The sequence below is a fragment of the Vidua chalybeata genome, chromosome 23, assembly GCF_026979565.1.
Source record: "Vidua chalybeata isolate OUT-0048 chromosome 23, bVidCha1 merged haplotype, whole genome shotgun sequence".
In the NCBI taxonomy this organism is placed as follows: Eukaryota; Metazoa; Chordata; class Aves; order Passeriformes; family Viduidae; genus Vidua; species Vidua chalybeata.
The window spans coordinates 1,185,172-1,200,907 of NC_071552.1; the positions used below are offsets into that span (position 1 = coordinate 1,185,172).

General features: G+C 51.4%; 2 protein-coding genes across 2 annotated transcripts; both read right to left on the bottom strand.

Annotated features, from left to right (window-relative positions):
- Positions 1–1,116: 1,116 nt before the first annotated feature.
- Positions 1,117–7,884, bottom strand: MPZL3 (myelin protein zero like 3). The gene is made up of 6 exons (XM_053963449.1): positions 7,806–7,884; positions 6,914–7,080; positions 6,269–6,479; positions 4,903–5,068; positions 4,109–4,172; positions 1,117–2,103 (listed from the first exon to the last, which is right to left on the bottom strand). Exons 1-6 carry the CDS (start codon positions 7,882–7,884, stop codon positions 2,077–2,079), a joined length of 714 nt encoding a protein of 237 aa, XP_053819424.1. The 3' UTR covers positions 1,117–2,076.
- A 1,387-nt stretch (positions 7,885–9,271) lies between these two features.
- Positions 9,272–14,108, bottom strand: MPZL2 (myelin protein zero like 2). The gene is made up of 6 exons (XM_053963414.1): positions 13,826–14,108; positions 12,028–12,194; positions 11,489–11,699; positions 11,129–11,273; positions 10,635–10,722; positions 9,272–10,124 (listed from the first exon to the last, which is right to left on the bottom strand). Exons 1-5 carry the CDS (start codon positions 13,878–13,880, stop codon positions 10,662–10,664), a joined length of 639 nt encoding a protein of 212 aa, XP_053819389.1. The 5' UTR covers positions 13,881–14,108; the 3' UTR covers positions 9,272–10,124; positions 10,635–10,661.
- Positions 14,109–15,736: the final 1,628 nt, after the last annotated feature.

Here is a 15,736-nt window from a genome sequence, read left to right on the forward strand (position 1 = left end):
TCCAGTATCCCATCTCCCCATTCCAGTATCCCATCTCTCCATTCCAGTATCCCACCTCCCCATTCCAGTATCCCCTCTCTCCATTCCAGTATCCCCTCTCCCCATTCCAGTATCCCACCTCTCCATTCCAGTATCAGTGGCTTCGATGGCACACCATTGCAATAAAGCAGACAGGACTCAGTTTTTTTCCCATGCTTTTTCCCTTCTTTATTCACATAACTCATTTTTCACAGACCTCGTGCTCAGTTCCATTTGGCCAGTAGTTTCCTTGCTACCCCTTTCATTACTTAGTAAATGGCATTTTTACCTTTCCATCAAATCTCTCTGTTCTTAGATTGTTTACGTATTTCGTTCACTGATTCTCGCAGGACAAATTTCTTGTTATTAAAGGCTCAGCCTGTTTTCCTTGCTAGATTAGGTTAAGTTAACTCATGAGAACTTACAAGCTAGTGCACCGAGGAGGAGGATCAGGCCAGCTGATAATTCAGCAGAAAGGCCTGATTTTCTAAGGCCTTTCTTTTATAATATCTCTACTTGTATGCATCACCACACCGAGAAATTTCCATATGGGTGGCAGGGGAAGAGAAAGCTCAGCACCACTCACAGCTCCAAGGTGGCAGCTCAGCTTTGCACCAGGAATATTTGCTCAGGATCCAGCCAGGGAGGCACAGCTGAAATGCAGCATTTTGCAGCAAAAAAAAAAAAAAAAAAAAAAGAGGCTTTGGTTCCCCAGGGGAAGTCGTGAGTGCTGGGAGGGGAACAGCAAAGCCACTTCCCCGGGCTGCGTGATCCCACCACCAGCCTTTCCCAGGGAAGTTTTGGCTGACAGAGATGTTGTGTCACCAGGGAGCACAAACACTTGAAACGTTGCTTTAATAGACAGGAGAAAAACGTATTTATCTGGAGGCACAGATCTACAGCTGACCTACTTCTCAGCGAGAGCTTCACCACACCTGAAAGCTGCAGCCAGCAGAGATGCTGAAGGGGGGGCTGGTACTTGCCCTCTTTTGGGTTAAATCTGCTCCCTAAAAACCTTTACTCATCATCAAATGAGAATTTTTACACCTCAGCATGGCAGTTTTATGAGTATTTAGCCAAATAAAGAGACTCGCAGCCCAGAATGGAATAATGCAATTTATTGGTAATTGCACGGCAAAATCAGCAGTAAACCTGGAGCACATCTGTAAAAAGAGAATATTTGAGGGATACAGAAAGACAGCAGCTTTTTAGGGATTGGGTGGATGAATTCCACTGCTCTCTGCCATTTGTTGTTGGGTAAAGCTGGTGAAAAAGGAAATGCCCTTCATCGAGGGGAAGTAATGCTGCACAGTGAACCATTTCCCTAAAACAGGTCCTAGAAGGAGGGAGGAAGAAAACAACTACTGCAAACAGAACATTCCTTTGGGCAGTGCTTGAGTCCATGGCTGAGGTAGATGGGGTTGTGTGTCCCCAGAAACAGAGTCCCCATTTGCACTTCTGATTCCAAAAAAAGAAAAAAAAATATATATATTGTTTTCTATGAATTGTGCTTCACTTCTACAAGTAGAAGGAGCGGTACCCAGTGATGCAACTGAATAAAAAAAATACTTCAAAAGCAGTAGGTTCTCTTCACTCCACCACAGAGGATGCCAGATATCACTTCATCAAACTGGTGTGAGTCAGTATGTTCCAAAAAAACATGAGAATAAACCGTGCCCAGAGAGCTGGAGCAGCTTTTACTTCAAAAAGTTGGATTTCCAGGGCTCAGGAAGAGAGGGATGTCACCAAAAAATCAAACCAGTGAACCAAACCAACTTGCAGGAAAACCAAGGCACGTTGGCACTGTAGGCACTGAGGCTTCTGTAGGCCCTGCAGATCTGAGGGCAAGAGATTTTCTTTTCCCCAATAAATTACAAAGATTTTTAGAAAATCATTATTTTGTGCTTAAATAGAAGTGAATTATCCCATCAGCATTATTCTTCCAATCCACGGAGAGCAGAGCACGTCCTTCAATCTGCACTGGTTATCCAGCAGCCTCTGGAAGGATCTATCCATGATTTTCAGTGCTGTAATTTCAGTCTTTTTCCACAGCTTCAGTCAGTAGGGATCTTCTTCATCCGTGTCCTAAACGGGGAACATGGAGAGAAACTGAGATTTTGTGCGAAGAAATGAACCAAGCCACGAGTTCAGCCAAAGGCTGAGCTGGGCTGGGCTTCTGGCAAGAGCCTAAATGCTTCCCAAAAATGCTGCTGTGCTTGAACAAGCCAGAGGAGCTGCAAAAAAAAAAACACTGATAAAAGTGCCAATGTAAAAGTGTAAATGTAAAAGTGCAAATGTAAAAGTGCAAATGTAAAAGTGCCAATGTAAAAGTGCCAATGTAAAAGTGCCAATGTTGGACTTGATTGGAATCTAAGCTGTCATTTTAAGGTAAGTACAAATATGAGTAAGTACAAATATAAGTACAAAGCACTAAATGTGTTTGACTTCTCCCAGACACAATCAGCATGCTATAACCCACACTGAAATGTGTTTTGAGAGAAGCAGCAGCTGAAGAGGAGCCAGAAAGTGCAGAGACAGCCCTGAGCAGCACCAGCTGCTGGTTTTCAAGCACCCACTTTCAGAAGCCCCTGGTGCTGTAACCACAGCAGTTATTCGATGGTGTCCCCACAAGCAGCTCTGCAGCTCGGAGCTGGGAGCTCACCCAAACCCCTCAGCTCTGCAATGCAAATCTCACTGGCACGCAGACATTTCAGCCTAAAGAGATTTTCCATCGGCTTTGCAATTTTAATTGTTTGGTCCCATATGAAGCATGAAAAAGCACATTAGAGAAACCTCAGAAATGCAGAGTTGTTAAAGTGAGAGGGCAGCATGCTCGGGCACCTGATCAGATAAATATTTCACTATCAGACAGCAAAGGATCAAAGCTGGCAGAGCACCAGACATGAAAGCAGCAGGATTTTATCATTGCAATTTGACTCCTCCCAAAGGATGAGAGGGCAGTTTTCAACTTTTAAGCTCTCCCACGTCCTGACAGCATTTCCTCACCAAGCTGGGGCTCCATCCTTCCCCACCTCTCCTCCTGGCACCTCCCTGATTCCCAGAACATCACCTGGAGCAGCCCTTCCACCTGCCAAGGCAGCTCAGCCTTTGGCACAAGGTGTTTCCTGCTTCCCTCACCTCTCCAAAATCTCCTTCCAGCACCGCAGCTCCGTGCCTGCTGTGTCTAATGCAGAACTGTAAATATTTTATGTACAACTTACGTAATTGCCTGTTTTTCATCCTGTATCTAATAGAAACCACCAGCACACGCCTGTCTGAAGGCTTGGGCATTTAGGACGTTTTAAATCACTGGCATTAGGAGAGTGAATCAAGCAACACGTATTTAAATCCTCCTTAACTCACGTCCTGACTGTGTGCAGGACAGGCAGAGGTGCCCCTGAGGTAAATGTGCTCGGCAGGACAGGGAAAGAATGAAAGCCCTCAAAATTGGGCATTACTCTGGAATGTGGCCGCCCGTTCCAGCGCACGGGGCTCACACAAAACCAGGGCAGAAAAACCACTCAGGAGCTGGAGCACCCCATCAACAGGAGCTGCTGCGGGGCTGGGAAGGGAAGCAGCACAATTAGAGGGCAACCACCACTCAGAGAGCGCGACAAACAAAAAGCAGAAACAAACAAACAAACCAACCAGCCGCCAGCGTTTAGCAATGTTCTGCTGCAATGAAAACGAGGTAAAAGGAGGAAGACCTCCAGCACCTCTGCAGAAGCACAGAGGGCTGAGGGGTCACTGCCTGCCACCCCCACCACAGCACTGCCAACCCCAAACTGCTCGTGCAGAGCCCCTGAGAAACCCCACAGCAGCTGGCACTCCAACCCTGACTCGTCACCTTGAAATGACAGCTTTGATTCCAATCAAGGCTGGTGAAAAATCAGTTTTGGTGGATCTCGTGACAGCTTCCCCAGCAGTACAGCCAGCAGCTCTCACTCCCTGCAGCTGGGAAGCTCCGAGGGGCCTTTGGGACACGCCTTGGACACCCAGAGGTGTTGGGACACCCTACCTGCTGCTCTTAGCACCTCCTTTGAGCACCCAAGTTGGCAAAACCGCTGTGAAAACACCAACTTTGGCTTACCATGCAGTTCAGGCACCACTCCTTGAGCTTCCCCCCGCAGCCAGCTGTGTCTGAGTGCTCTGGCCTGCAGGAAAAGCACGGCATCAGCTTGGACTTTCCCCCCAGACACTCCTGTGCCTCCTCTGGGCTGTGAATTCTGGTTGTGCCACATGGAACTGAATGTCTTTCATCCTGAGGAAAACCTTTAAGTCTGCACAGCAAAGCCAAAAGGACTGAAAGCTGCCAGATGCCTCGTTTTGAAGGCGGCACTTCAGTGCCACAAAGATCAAAACAAAAGTTGCTTTTTGGCTGGCAAATCTTACACCATCAATCAAATCATTAAAAGACTGCAGTACAAAAAAATCATTCTACAAGGAGTTGAGCAGAAGGGAGTTCAGTCTCCAAGGCTCCTTCAGTACCTGGCAACCCTGCTCAGGCCACCACAGGTACCATTACTGGGTTCATTTTGCTGTTATGGGGACCCAAAAATGCAGCACCCAAAGCTCACACGTGCAAAACATCCTGCTGACTCTGGCTCAAATAAACTTCATTACAGAAGTGAAATATGTCTGACCCAGAACTGCCTCAGTCCCATGGCATTCCTCACGCAAATGACAGAGAAAAGGGACGTGCAGCGCTTGGTCTGTGCTCCAGCTGAGGATTTCCCAAAGCTTTCTGCCTGCTGGGCGAGCAGCAGATGCCAGTGACTGAGCTGCACTCACTTCATGCTGAAGGACAGTGGGGAAATCATCCCTCGTGCCTGAGCCAACACCCCAAAGTGGAAATACAGGCTCCAGCCTGCAGCCAGCACTTACTCATCAGACACTTCGATGGAGGATTTCTTGTAGCCACATTTTCCTTTCTCCTTCAGCACCCGGAATTTCCTCCCCATCCTCACCAGCAGCAGAATGACCGCGAGGGCAGAAGGGATGAACACCAGGATGGACAGCAGAGCTGCTGAGCTCAGCTGGAAGGCCAGGCCTGAAACACAGCGAGGCACGGCTTGGCTGAGCCTGGACAAACACCAGGGCACAGCGTGGTGGCCCTTCCACGTGAGACATGGGGCTGGCAGGCTGGAAACAGCCTGTCCCCACATCTGTGGGGCTCCTGTCCCCAAACCTGCTACCCCCAAACCTCTGGGGTCCTGTCCCCACATCTGTGGGGCTCCTGTCCCCAAACCTGCTACCCCCAAACCTCTGGGGTCCTGTCCCCACATCTGTGGGGCTCCTGTCCCCAAACCTGCGGCCCCCAAACCTCTGGGGGTCCTGTCCTCAAATCTGTGGGGCTCCTGTCCCCAAACCTGCGGCCCCCAAACCTCTGGGGTCCTGTCCCCACATCTGTGGGGCTCCTGTCCCCACACCTGCAGCCCCCAAACCTCTGGGGTCCTGTCCCCACATCTGTGGGGCTCCTGTCCCCAAACATGCAGCCCCCAAACCTGTGGGGTTCTGTCCCCAAATCTCTGGGGCTCCTGTCCCCACACCTGCAGCCCCCAAATCTGTGGGGCTCCTGCTACCAAACCTGCAGTCGCCAAACCTGTGGAGGTCCTGTCCCTAAACCTGTGGGGTCCTGTCCCCAAACCTGCAGTCCCCAAACCTGTGGGGTCCTGTCCCCAAACCTGCAGTCCCCAAACCTGTGGGGCTCCTGTCCCCAAACCTGCAGTCCCCAAACCTGTGGGGCTCCTGACCCCAAACCTGCAGTCCCCAAACCTGCGGGGCTCCTGACCCCAAACCCAGCCCAGGCTCAGGTGGAGGGAGCTGCAGAGGAAGGCACGACACAGTTCTACCAGCAGGGCTGAGCTGGGAATTTGGGGCAGGGCTGGCACGCAGGGCAGATGAGGAAATTGGTACTGACAATCAGCGCTTGTGATGTGGAGATTATTTTTAGGCCAGCGTTTCCTCAATGTTTAACTTGTTCTGCCGCAATTTGCGGAGGCTGGAACTTCTGAACAAAGGGACACTTCTGATTTCTGCTGTCACCACAGCTGCCCCCGTCCCTTCCTGCCCCAAATCAGTTCAGCAGTTCTCAAAGTACCGAGCTCAGAGAGCGGGGCTGAGGCGAGCCCTGCTGAAACTCCAGCCTGGGAGCCCAGGGAGCAATTCCCACGTGATGCTCAGAATTCCAACATCCCACAAAGCAACTCTGTCCCAGGGGTGAGGCCAAACTGAGGGCAGGGAGCCTTACCCCGCTCTGTAACCACCAGCACCGTCTGGGGAATGTTGTGGTAAACATCTGGAGGGTTCTTCACGCTGCAGATGAATGTCCCGTTGTCACTGAGCACTGGGTTTTGGATAGCGATGGAAGCATCACCATTAGCAACGTTCCCAACCCAGGATATCCTGTCCTTGAACGTCCCCGCTGTTGTGGGGTGTGGGATGGACCGATAATGAAAAATCTGCAAGGAGGGAAAGGCAGTGATTGTGGTAATAAAGCGCTCGTCCAAGAAGGCAGAGTGAATTGCTTTTGCATTGCAAAAATAAAGGAATTCTGCGTTGTAAGAATAAAGGAATAATGTCACATTAAAAAGTCAGAAAGGATATTTCATATATAAGAGAAATAAAACCACCAACTGAATCCTTACAGTCATTCTGTGCAGTGCACAGTGCAGCACTTGTGACAACCCCCCAGATTTATCTACTTTATCATTATTATGCTATTTTGTACTTACTTAGAATACTTTTTCCCCCCCAGAGAACACCAAAGGAATTTTACAGGGGGAAGAAGGCAACAACGAGAGTCCCAAACCGCAAAGTGAGGCAGCAGCCCAGCAAAGCAAACAGAAAATTCAGATTGTCAGCACGCCCAGAGGCCTGGCCCTGTTCCACCTACTGTCTCCATCTGGCCCCCAGTGAGGGGCCGGTAGGTCCAGTCCACCAGCAGGCTCTCCGTGATGGGGGAGCTGGATCTGAAGAAGCATTTCAGCCGCACTTGCTCACCCACATAAGCTTGGACTTTAGGACTGGCTTTAATTTCCAGGGAAAGAGCATTGCAGACACCTGATGGAACAGGCACAAAAGGCAGGGATTCACTCCTTGCTACCTGCGAGGTGCAAAATTGTCCCAGAAATGCCGACACGTGTGCAGGTCAGCCAAATTCGAGACTAAAGCACAGCAGTGACTCCTTCCCCAGCACTGAAATTTGCAGGAAAGCAGAAAACTTCCCTGGCCCATTCTCCGTGGGACTGGGAGGGGCTCCAAACGAGCCCCCGGGGCAGCACCACCAGGGGTGTTGGGATGTGGAGACAAAGAGCTGAGCAATGGAATCAGCTCGGTTACAAAGTACCGGCTGTAGGTACTTAAAGCAATTCTGCTCTGCGTTTCTGGCCACAGCGCCTGAATTTCACACGCACCGGGTCAGAAATCTCCCCACAGCACCAAATGCTTTCAGTTCTTGTTTCCAGTGCGCGCAGCCGCTTCTGCCCCGCTCAACTCCGGCCGTTCCGAGCCTCCCTCCGCCCCGGCACCATCCACCGCTCCGGGCAGACCTTCGCCCGAGCCTCCCACCGCTCCGGGACGGCTCTTCCCGAGCTTCCCACCTCCCCCAGAGTACCGGGACCACCCTGCCCGAGCCTCCCCCTGCCCCCGGAACATCCACGACCGCCGGAGCCGCATCCCGAGCGCTCCCGGCCCGGTTCCCAGGCGGGACCCCCCGGCGCACCGCGGGCACCGCCGCTCCCGTCCCGTCCATCCCATCCCATCCCGGCCCCGGAGCCCCGCGGTACCGAGCAGCAGCAGAGCCCCCCGCGGGAGGAGGAGGAGGAGGAGGCGGCCGCCGGTCCCCGCCGCCCCTGGGCGCCGCATCCCGGCCGGGCTCAGCCCCGGAACATGGCGCTCACCTGGCGCAGGTGAGGGCGGGGCAGCCCCGAAATGGCCGCGGCGCCTGGGTAGGTCTGGGTACACCTGGGTGGGAACAGCTGGGAATAACTGGGTACACCTGGGTGGGAACAGCTGGGTACACCTGGGAACAGCTGGGAACACCTGGATAGGTCTGGGTACACCTGGGTGGGAACAGCTGGGAACACCTGGGAACAGCTGGGAACACCTGGATAGGTCTGGGTACACCTGGGTGGGAACAGCTGGGAACAGCTGGGAACAGCTGGGAACACCTGGGAACAGCTGGGAACACCTGGATAGGTCTGGGTACACCTGGGTGAGAACACCTGGGAATAGCTGGGTACACCTGGGAATACCTGGGTAGGTCTGGGTACACCTGGGTGGGAACAGCTGGGAACACCTGGGAACAGCTGGGAATACCTGGGTAGGTCTGGGTACACCTGGGTGGGAACAGCTGGGAACAGCTGGGAACAGCTGGATAGGTCTGGGTACACCTGGGTGGGAACACCTGGGAACATCCAGGCACACCTGGGCAGGAACATCCGGGCACACCTGGGCAGGAACATCCAGGCACACCTGGGCACACCTGGGCGGCCCTGCTGGGTCTGGGAGGAGTGAAAGGTCCGGCGTGGCCACCGCCGTTGTCCCCAAATCCCCGAGCCTCACCGCCAGCCTGCTCGCTGCACTTTGGGGTTTTTTGGGTGCCACAAAAATGAGGAATGTGTCAGGATTATGTTATTAAGTCAGGATGTTCCTCGCTGTGAGATCTTTGTAGGTTTTCAAGCTCAATCAGCAACAAAAAAAAGGAGACCTGATCAGAGGAACAGAGAGCAACTGCATCCCCTAGCCAAGGACAGCCTGGAACTCACAAGTTTTAGGGATGTAATAAATCAAGATGTTGATGTGTGTCTGTGTGTACATTGCTAACTGGGCAAAACACCCGAGGTTTATATATCCTAGAGCTGAACTAACTTGGTTATAATACCAAAAATCACACCTACAGGTCAAAAAGACCCCGGCCAGGTGCAGAGCCTGCCCCTGAGCAGGGGTAGAAGTTGGCTGGGGTGATGTAACTTGTATGGGAACGAATAACCCATCGTAGGAGAGGGGCTGTACTTGGAGAGTTGTTAACTCTGAATTCTGTGCATAAATAATGGTGGTAAAAGTCCAGTGGAGTGTGCTGGACACTCCAAGCACCCTCTGAAATCAGTAATCAAAGTCTCCCTGAAGAATTTCATTATTGGTTTGTTGCACACCGGGTAACAAATCTGATTTTGGGGACAAACAGTGCAAATCTGCTCATTTGAGTTGTCAGGGGCCCCCAGGTCACAGCCCCCCTCCACACCAGCACAGCTCTCAGCAAGGTGCCTTTATTTACAACACAGGAGAGTGAAAATGAAAACAGCCAGCCAGGTAACAGCCAGGGAACGCTGGCACTTCACAGGTTATAAAGCCATAAAGACACTCTACAAACAAACAGGGCAATGCTTTGATTTGGGGCTGGGTAAATACTGTAACAGGATTGGTCTGGGGCTGGTTAGACACCATTAGAACTCCGTGGGTTCCAGTTTTGGGGAACAGAGGGGAGCGCTGGGATGCTGAGAGTGGGAATGGGAACAGGGGGGGAGCTGCTGAACCCAGGCAGAAACTCTCCTCAACCCCCAAATTCTCCCACAGCTGCCAGAGATGGATGTGCAAACCACCCTGGCTGGTGAATGTCATCCCTAATAACAAGCAGCACACCTTGCCCAGCTCTAACACTGTCCATCTAAGGTAGAAAAGGGATTCCAGGGACGTTTGTTGTACCAGCTGAGACCTCACTGCTCAGCCTTCCTTCTCAGGATGCCAGGGAGGAGTCTCAGGGAACAAAACCAGGGCAGCACAAAGGCACGCTGTGGTTTCTAAGGTGCAAGAGGGCATCTGCTCAAACACGTCCCAGCCCTCCGTTCAGTCAGTCTTGGCACTTTCATCTTCCAGAGAAGCCGTGCTCCCACGTGAGAGGGTGAAGGAAAGTTCTTTGTTCACGGGGCAAGATCCTCCTGCTTTGCTTCCCTGAAGGGAATTCACAGCTCATGTCAAGTCACCCTCTTTCCATGCAAGACTTTCAGGTTGAGCAGAGGTACCACACCGGCAGCGTGGGGCGTCTGTAATCCAGCTTTGTTCTAACACCCCAAATTACAAGCTTTCACCAGCTGCTTTGGAAGCACCTGAGAAGAAAGATTGTAAGAAAAAACAAACATCCATGACTCAGGGTTATTGTCAAAACCCAAAATAATAGAGGCAACTGCTGACCTCAGGAACTGTGGGGAAAATTTGTGCTGACATGTTTAAGCAAAGACAGTGAATATGGGAACAGTGCCAGACTTCCTGTTGCAATTTTAAAACAATAAAGCTTAAAGTAATCAAAAAGCAGATTCCAAACTGACAAAAGGGAAGTAATTATTCCTCTTCATCTACAAAGCAGGAATGCCATGGAAAGCAGCAACAATGGCTTTCCTACAAATGCTCCTCAACACCAGGGTGGAGAAATCTCTCGTACATTTTAGAGGCTGTGATTGTTCAGGGATTATTCAGCTGTCTCTGAAGGATCCTCAACAGCAAAGTGTGACTGTGGCCTCAGTTCTGACTGTGAATAGCAGGGAAATACCCGAGGGAATCTCTCTTGGAGAGTGCACAGGAGCACTGAGACATTAATTAGAGAAGGTTTGGGTGGGTACCTGCATTGTGCACACCAGCAAAGACCTTTAATCTTCCAATGGAACGGGTTCCTTTTCTTCCCGCATCTTCAGGCTCTCCTTTTCTTTACTGTTATAAAAATGGGAGGAAAAAAAGAGAAAAGGAGCCCAAGTCAGTGTCAGGCTGAGCAGCAGGATGTCCTGAGTCACACACAGCACCCCCACGGTGACAAGGTGAGTGTGACACACGTGTGGTGACCACAGCTCGGGGGACAGGGCGGTCACCCGCCCGCCACCACCACAGCAGCTGCGTCCTTCTGAGTGAGGAGCCACTGAGAAGGGCAAGAGCCAGATGAGGACTCCAGAGCTTGTCCATCCTGGGGCTCTGCTCTGCCTGCACGCGGCCAATTATCGCTAATTGGGTCGGCAGTTTGCGTCGTGGATGCTCCGTGCAGGGTCCAAGCCAAGGATCCAGAAGGGCCGTGGAGATAAACTTGTGCCAGGAGCCTCTGCCCCCGTGCCCCGCGTGTCCTCACCTCTCCGTGTCTGCCGCCTCCAGCCTCCTGTCTCGCGCCTTCCTGCGGCGCTGCCGGCAGATAATCACGGCTGTCACCACGATGATCATCAGCACAGAGGCAGATCCGATGGCCACGGCCAGGAAGTGGATTTCTGAGAAGCTCACTGCGTGGGGAGAGACAGAGGAATGAAGCGGAGGGACACACAGGAGGAGCGAGGCTGGGATGCTGTATCTGTGAATAAAACCTTTCCTCAAGCTCCCCTTTTCCCCTCAGGCTTTCTACTTACCACCCCTTTTCGCCCATAGTTTTCCCAGATGTGGAAGAAGGCCACTCTGCTTAAATCCACACAACCTCTGGGGGCGTTTCTTGGCCTCTCACCTTTCTGCACAACCCGGAGCCGCACCTCCCCGATGGTGCCGTAGACATCTGGCCAGTTTGTCACCTGGCAGGTGAAGGTCCCGTTGTCACTGGGCTTCAGGTTCCAGATGATGATGGAAACATCGTTACGCTCGATGTTCCCATCCCAGGTGACTCGGTCTTTAAACCTTCCCACGGGGGGCTCGTAGGGCTCCTTCAGGTAGTAAAATACCTACAGAAATCACAGAAACCTCGAATGGCCTGGGTTGGAAGGGGCCTGGGAGATTCCTGTCAGGTGCAGGATGTCACCTAAGACAGGGCTCGGCTGTGGTGTCAGCTTTGCAAAGCCACAAATATTTTAACCCTGACCACCCAAAACTAAACATGGGAGTGTTTTTTAGGCAGGGTCTATAAACAAGGCTTGGATTAATCACTACAAGTGACGAAGGCCCAGATGTGCTTGTGGGTTTGGGGTGTGTCTGTACCCACTCAGTGCTCACCCAGCGCTGGGTGTTGGGGCGAGGGGAGCCCCTGGAACGGAGCACAGAGATCTCACCCACCGGCTCGTGAGCGGTCAGGTCCTCGGGCTGGAAGTTCCAGCTCACTGACAGCTGCTGGCTCACGGGGCTGCTGCTGGAGAAGGTGCATTTCAGCCGCTGGTTGGTCCCGTTCACGGCCACCACCTCCTTGGCGGTGTGAACCTCCACTGCTGCCGCCAACCACAGCGCTGCGGGGCAAACAGAGGGGCAAAATTGTCGCTGTCGAGCAGGACGGGAACAGAGAACTCCAGATCAGAAGGCAAAGAAAATGAGCTCTGATTTATTTCAAATGTACCGCTCTATATATAGAGAACATCGAGAAGATTAATTTCATTGGTCTTAGAGTAAAAACATCCCCCACCATTGGTGTGCAGTGAATGACGCACAGTGGCAGAGCATATCTATAAACAATGTGAATAACAAGATAGATTAGAGAATTATTTACATTCTTTCCCAACTGTTTCCCAGGCTCTCGCCTGGTTAGAAAACCTTTCTCTTTCTCTCTGACTGAGCTGAGAATATCCACACAAAATCACTGTCCCGAGCGAGCTCATCGCTGCTCCTTATCGGCTTTAGACCCCTGGGAGCCTTATCTGCGCTGCCTGAGCGTCTCAGGCATTCCAAGGGGGGGCGATCCTGCGGATTTATTCAGAAAAACCCTTTCAAACTGGACTGAAACCCACCCTATAATTGCTATTTCCCACGCTAGGACTTCCCTTTCTACACTTTCTACTCAGCCTCGTGCACCCCACGGTGAAACTGCTCTTACTGGTGTACCCAGAGCCAGTTTTAGAGGCTTTTATAGCCCAGCTGGGCAACTGCAGGTAAATTCAGTCAGGTCTAGAGGAAATCCTCGAGGTAAACATGGATTTGTTTTTCCAAGAAACATCCCCACAACCACCATGGCTGCTGCTTTAAAAATAAGTGAGCATCGATGCTCCCCTGGAAGAGGGACAGCCAGCAGGAATAGAGCAAGGAAAAGAGAGGAGGAGAGTGAAAAATAAGAAAAATTAATGGTTTTCTTAGTGAAGGAAATAGAAAATATCAATACTCTGTCACATTAGGAAGATAACTTACTCCAGTGTGTTTCAAACAACAACAACAATAAAAAAGCTTATCTAGGCCTGTAAAATAAAACTCCACAACAAAGATGTATTTGGAAGCAAGTTATGGCGAAATACTTCCTTCCGAATAATTCCTTATCTCAAAGGGAAAAAGGCTTGGAATGCCAAATCGTTGAAAGTGTTCACACGTGAAAAACCTCATTGGCAGAGATCACGTTGCTCATGCATGGATTCGGTGCCAAATCTGTTCATTTTAAACCCCTTGAAAAGAATTAAGCGAGAAATAAAAGTAAAATACTTTTTGGGAAAGGAAGATGTGTTATTATTAAAAATCCGGGTGTTTTGATATAAACCACTGAAAATCCAAGTGAGTTTCGTGTCGGTCTGGAACCTTTGCTGTGTAAAGGATCTGAAGCCGGAGCTCCTGGACAATCCCTGATTGTTTAGGAACAAAGGTAGCAAAAGAAAAAAAAAAAAAAAAAAAAAAAAGGGCTGAGAGTAAAGTTCAGATTCCTGGCAGGAGAGAAAAAGACCTTGAAAGCGGAGAGCTGAGGAGATCAGTGGAGGAAATCAGTGTTCTTCCTCTCGAATACGCCCAAACCTGTTGGGGAAGAAACTCAACCACTTCGTGCCACTTCCAGCGAACCCCGCGCAGAAAGAATCGCAGCAAGGACGGGGGGAAAGCCTCTGCCTTGGGGATAATTTTAGGGATCGGAAGAGGAAAGTGAGGGCCGGCCGGGGACAGGTTTCCTTACCTCGGAGCTGCGCCCCAAGGACGAGCGCAGCGCCCAGCCAGGTGCGGCCGCGCATCGGGGAGACAAATCCGGGGCTGCAAAGGCAAATCCGGGGCTGCAAAGGCAAATCCGCTTCGGGTTCTCCGTGCCCGGGTAAAAGATGAGCTTCTCAAAGTCTTCCCAGCACAACGGGGCAGATTCCTTGCCCCCAGCTCGGCCTGCGAGGGAAGGTGAGCGCTCCTCCCTGCCCGAGTCAGGGCGCGCTCCGTGCCAAGGTGTGCCCAGCCCCGCTCACTCCAGCTCTAAATCAGCGCGATTCCCAAGGTAAGATTAATTTCTTCTCCCTCCCATATTCCCCTGCTCTTTGGTGTTGCAATCATTCCTCCTCCCAGCCGCCACCCGAAACCACTCCCCTCTTGTGGGAGGTAAAAGAACATTTGCCTGGAGGTGCTCATAGGTGGCTCGAAGGAATGAGGGCCATTTGTTCGGCAAAAAAAAAACCTGCAAACGATCCTAAAAAGAGCAGCCCAAAACTGACAATCCGTGGCCGCACTGCGGGCCCTCACCCAGAGGATGGAAACGTCCCACCAAACACAGACACCTACCCTAAAGTGATTTGAACTTTCCTTGGTTGTAAGCAAGGATTGGGAGCCTGGTGCTTGGGAAGTTCTGGGAAAAATCCGGTGGAAAATGGGTCCAGCCCGGCCATATTCCATAAGTGAGAAATTCCGTGGGACACAAAACATTCTGAAGTCGGCACGTGGCAGTGGTGAGAGTGTGAAAACAACCTGAGTCTGTGTGCTGGCAAAATGAGGATGTTTGCATTCGAGGGCCATAAATCACCGGGGTGTGTGAGAGACAGCTGCTCCCTTCCAAAACTTTAAAGGCTTTATTAAACCTTAACAAAACACAACGAAAGGACTAAATGAGGAAAAAGTCGCAGCGCTGGGAATTGCCTTTGTGGCTCTCTACCACGTGGCTGGCTCGTCTTCAGGATGGATGCTCAGTCTTTTATACCGCTGGGGGTTGGCTCAGCCAACCCTGGCCCCTCCCAAAGTCTCTCGGCCAGCTTTTCTTTGCTGTTTTTCGGTGGAGATTGCTTGCTTGTAACTTGACTGGAGGGTCAGGGGTTGTCATGCCCACCCCCCAGCAACAAGCTTTTCCATTCCCAGATGCCCTATGCAAGGGGCACATGTGCTCACCTTCTTTCTACCTGTCCTGGACACCCCAGGCTGTCTGCTGGCAGCAATGCAGAGCGGGGGGAAAGGCAACTGTGGGGAGAACAGAGCACATCTAAACTACAATAACTTAACTATACATCATTAAAGCTTCTCTTAATATTCGCACAATAGTCATCCCTTAATTGCGAGAGCCAATCGTCTCATTATCCGCCTGTGCCGAGTGGCTGCGTTTGTGTCTGGTTCACCATCCCGCCCCAAGAATCATCCCAGGTTACGGATTCCAGTTGTGCCTGGTGCCCATTTCCTCTGCAGGGGTGCAAGGGCAGGGTGCCCGAACCGCCGGGTGTTTGGGAGGGGTGTCCCTTCAGCGATTTGGTGATGGAAAAAAAAAAAAAAATCACTGAGGCCGCCAGCTGCCTGGATTGTGCCCAGAACAGAACAGGGAATCCTGTGTGTGCTAACACATCCCCTCCGGGACACCAAGGATCTCCGTTTTCCCGGAATGATTTGGACACCAAGGATCCCCGTTTTCCCGGAATGATTTGGACACCAAGGATCCCCATTTTCCCGGAATGATTTGGACACCAAGGATCCCCATTTTCCCGGAATGATTTGGACACCAAGGATCCCCATTTTCCCGGAAAGATTTGGACACCAAGGATCTCCGTTTTCCCGGAAAGATTTGGTCCCGGTTAGCCCTTCATCACTTCGTCTCCTCAGATTTCCGCTCAATTGCAATTCCAGCACATCG